The following is a 4,630-nucleotide window of genomic DNA, read 5'->3' on the forward strand; positions in this document are numbered from 1 at the left end:
ATATGTAGAATTTTCTCACCTGCAATTTTCCGGGTAATCAAGAGTGTCCCCGGAATCAATTTGTTCCTCTTGTTCTACTTGGCCCTTAAAGCTGAACTGATTCTGCATAGAAACGTCTACGTCAAGTAGCTCCCCTTCCTTTCCATCCACTGCACCATCGATGGAGTTCGAAGTTGAAGCATCGTCCAACTTGTTACTACCTACGTTCTCAGGCACTGCAGAGTCTGTATCCTGATTTACATGTTCATCCTCAATATTTGTATTCAAAGCGCCCGTGCACTCGTTTGCACTTGACAAACTAGCAAGGTCGTCAACCGTATTCTTCTCACTTAGCTCTATACTAAACTCAGTACCACGCAAAACTTGGTTGTTGCCCGTTAGTAGACACCAGCACGCGACGAAAAAGCAGGTTGTGCTAACAAGAACCAATTTGATAGGTATAAGCATCCTGAAACCTCTGCCACCCTGGACCGCCTCTGATACGGAAACCAGGGTAGGCCGTTGCAGTATGCCTAGGATGTTTATATTTACTAATATCGCGAGAAAGCTGAGCTATTCACTAAATATGACGCGTTATGTACCGATATGTGCGGGCTTCATTGCTCACACTAGTAAATATGATCATTACTAGTGATTCCTAAAGGGTAAGCCACCTGTTGTGAGATTAGGGTGTCCTTAGGTTCAATCATATGTATATGACAGTCTCAGGGAGACTCATCAGGCTCTTGAGTCCAGCAATGAGCAATGTCATATAAAAGGATATGTTTTTTGTTTTTAAAAAACCAATACTTCACAATACAAAAACAGTACATATTGACTTTGATAGTCACAACTCACAACTCTTCTTTTGAGAAAAACAATAAAATTTACCATCGTTGAAGTCAATGGGTTCTAATCACTCACTTTTTATCACCCACCAACAAAAATTCAAAATGATGTCTGTAAAGTGTAGTGTAAAGTTTAGATCACTAATTATTAACTAATATTTGCAGATGTACCTAATCTCAACTGGTTTCGGTTAAAACCTTTATATGTCGAATAAATATACGTTTACGATAAACTTTTATTCTACATACAATCCTTTGGAGTTTAGATGCTCACAGGTGCACCTTGTGGGTCTAAACTTTCAAGTGTGTACCGTTTTCGCCATACGAGCCAGTCTTATAAAAACTTAGGTAGGCCCCTTTTGATCACATTATAACCGTTATAACGTTTTACACGTTTAACTTCTACTCCGTACCCCAAACGTATTGATCATAGGACTGTACATACCTGTGTGAGAAAACTCTTTTTGTTTTTTATATAAAAATATACTGGGGGATTTTAAGTTTTCAACTGCGTGTAATTTTTGAGAGTGAGCAGTTTTTTAATCATTTATTGTTTTGTGTTAAAAACAAACAAAATTAAAAAATTCATATTCTTTTTTACGTTATGTAAAAACGTATAAAACTCAATCATTTGTGATTGTATTCACTTGCAGACTTGCGCAGCGCTGCCCTTACGTCTATGTATGGTAAACGACGCGGACATTGGTGTCGTCGCTATATAGTGTCAACTGTACCGATTTTGCCGACATAGATTTTTCATTCAAAAAACGTGAATACATATTATAATTCCACCTGAAAATAATTACGAAATGCACCTCAAGGATTTGCAAATATGAAATTTTCAAATATCCAGGACATTTGTCAGTTGACGATAACAAAAGTAGAAATACGAAAACCCGAAAGCCAAAGTGCAACATTGAGTCCTACGGACGTTAGTCCGTTCAGCCTTATCTTCTTTCTTCTCTAGTGAGGGTCATGATTGATACATACACAATTTAACTATTATCATATCCTGTGGTTGTTAATTTGTTAATTTGTTGTAAATATGTAGTATTATAACAGCTTTTTGCGCGGCTTTTATGCTTCTTCACAAAAATTCATACCTTAAGCTTTGAAGCTATATAGCATAATGATATTATGAGTGAAGTGGTTCGTGAAACGGTTATTAATTGTCATGTTTATTGTTTGTTTGAAACGAATTGTGTTAGCATCTGTAAAAAGTATTTAATCATGGTGGTGCGTCGTCGACAAACAACAGTCCAAGATTACACAAAACTCAACAAACGTCTACACAGTGCGCCCATCCCTAACATACTTCTGCGAGGAGCAGGGCAAGAAAGTACACCACTCTTTGAAATAATGCGCCTAAAGTCCAAAGAGACCGTTATAAATAATATAAAGAAAAGAAAAAAAATTAGTCATCAGTACATTGAGAACAGTACTGGTGGTCCTACTGACCTGACCTATTGCACCCAGACTTCTATGAGGAGAACCGACACCAACATGTCAGTCTCGTTGTCGGGTGCCAGGCCAGAAAACTGCCAAGTTCAAACGACTTCTACGGCGGAGTCCTTCCACATACATTCCTTCCCTCTCTCTAGAGAGTCCCTATGATACGACTTGTCCGTTCTCCCATAATTTTTACTTTTTCTACTCTCTCTCTCTACTCCTAGTAGAGAGTAGAGAGATGGTGATAACATGAACGACAAACGGCGTTTGCACTTGCCACTTTGCAGTTTTGTACATATTTTCAGTGACAGTCTTTCACTTTTGACTTTGCACTTTGCACTGCTAAGTCAGACCTCATTAAGTTAGTACTTAATGATCCAAGGCATAGGGGTGACTATTCTGACCTCAAATTATTTCACATGTGAGACTCAGATAGTGCACCTAGCATGTAATTTTTAGCCACAAAGCGTTTAACCAATCAAACGTGACTGAAAACAGATGACCGTTGCTATTTTTAGGCCGCTTACCACGACGGTTTGCAACACTTTTTGTACTAGAACTGGTCTGTCTGTATGTCTCTAGAGTGAATAGTGACCTGTGTGCACACTGTATGTCTTTACATCTTATTGAAACATGAATAAATACACACTTCTTTCAACGCATAGAGGCATAGAGGCTTAGGCGTACTAGCGTGTTTATATAAGATATACTTGCTATGGAAGTGTACTTGTTAGCAAGCCGTTGCAGGTATATATACAATTATACACACAGAAACACAACTGTAACACAGAAAACACACAACTTCACACAAACGACCCCATAGTCATACTATTAACTATGTTTGTATGCTAAAACAAGGAGGAATGACACTAGTATTGCCCATCAGAGGTCTGACGGGCCTTTCTATCCGTAACCGACAGGAAAATGAGGGCGGGGCGGCGGGGCCGTGGCCCGCGGGCCCGGGCGTGGCGGTCAAATACTATAACCCAGAAATGACCCCTCATATGAATTTTGGGACTATGTAACGCATCAAATAGTATAACGTTTTACGCTTACGCAATGGTTTTAAAACGTTGCAACGTATAACGGTATGAGGTCTGCACTGCTTGGCTTTGAGTTTACAACTCTGTCTTTCTTTCTCTGTAAGACTGTAGTCTGCAGTCTGTATGACAACTGTAGTCTGTAGTCTGTAGTCTGTAAGACAGAGTCTGGAGACTCTTGTTCAGTCTGGGACTCTGGTCACTCTGGAGTCTGTGACTCGGTGGAGAGAGCGAGGACAACTATTTTATATAAGAGACTCTCGTCTGTCGTCACTCGTACATAGTCGTGGGCACTACTTACAATTTACATATTTCGAGGATGTACTGAAGAACTGAAGAACGCTATGCCTTAAAGTTTGAGAGCATCTCGTTTTCAGTTGGCAGATAATACTACTCTATTGGGGCCTGGGCTCTGGGCGAGAACAGGTCAACAAGGTAATAATTTTTTTTAGCAAATGAGTGTTTGTGTCAAACTGTAAAGTTTAATAAATAGCAGAGGGAGAGAGTCTCTCTAGTCTGTACTGTAGAGACTCTACTACTAGAGAGGATATTGTTTTTTTTTGTTTTTCAAAAACAAATAGAAGCTAAAACTATAGTGTCATCATTCATCACAGCCCGCCGGCCGCCACTGGCACTCACAGTCTCGCACTCGCGGCTTCACACTCTCACTCTGTTTGACTGCTATATACTGTACATGATATATAGTCTCTGAGACTGGTCTCTGTGTCTGATTGACATCCACACACACATTCAGTTCTGGGGTTTTATGGCTGTGTCCTTCCCTTGGCTGCCGTCCCTGTAACATACTTCCCTACTAGTGATGAGGTACCTGTCCTAATTGCTGAGGCGGTATTGTGTATATGGTGCACCTCCAATCTGATCAAATATGCAATGCGTCTTTGTTTTATACTTTTATAAACAATTTACAAGTCCATAGAATAGAGTGCTCCACGCGTATGGTTTGTCAATGAGACCAAACTGTATTAAGCAGTACTGTCGCACTGGCGAAGAGGCTAATTTGAGTTGCTTGCCAACAAAACCATGAAAGCGCGTTGCGAAAACAACTTTCAGGAAATTGTACGTTCGCACATGAACTCTTTTACTTGTTCACTTCTAAATCGACCTTGGATCGCGAAGAAGCAATTCTCTTTGACAAAGTAATCAGGAATAACATTTCACCTGATACTCGAGTTGCAAGCGAATGTAGACATTGTGTTTCAAATTCGTGACTTTACAAACTTTCACTAGTAGATAGCAGAAACATAAATGTTTTCTGTACAATTTGGACTATGCTGTAACGCAATTTGATATTCG

The 4,630-nt window shown here is 39.7% G+C and overlaps 1 protein-coding gene across 1 annotated transcript; it reads right to left on the reverse strand.

The window, feature by feature from the left end:
• Nucleotides 1–15: 15 nt before the first annotated feature.
• Nucleotides 16–725, reverse strand: SARC_06656 (hypothetical protein; the record flags this gene model as incomplete). The annotated part of the gene is made up of 1 exon (XM_014299423.1): nucleotides 16–725. The coding sequence occupies exon 1, from the start codon at nucleotides 445–447 to the stop codon at nucleotides 16–18; it is 432 nt and encodes a 143-aa protein (XP_014154898.1). The 5' UTR covers nucleotides 448–725.
• Nucleotides 726–4,630: the final 3,905 nt, after the last annotated feature.

The sequence above is a fragment of the Sphaeroforma arctica genome, assembly GCF_001186125.1.
Source record: "Sphaeroforma arctica JP610 unplaced genomic scaffold supercont1.484, whole genome shotgun sequence".
NCBI lineage: Eukaryota > Ichthyosporea > Ichthyophonida > Sphaeroforma > Sphaeroforma arctica.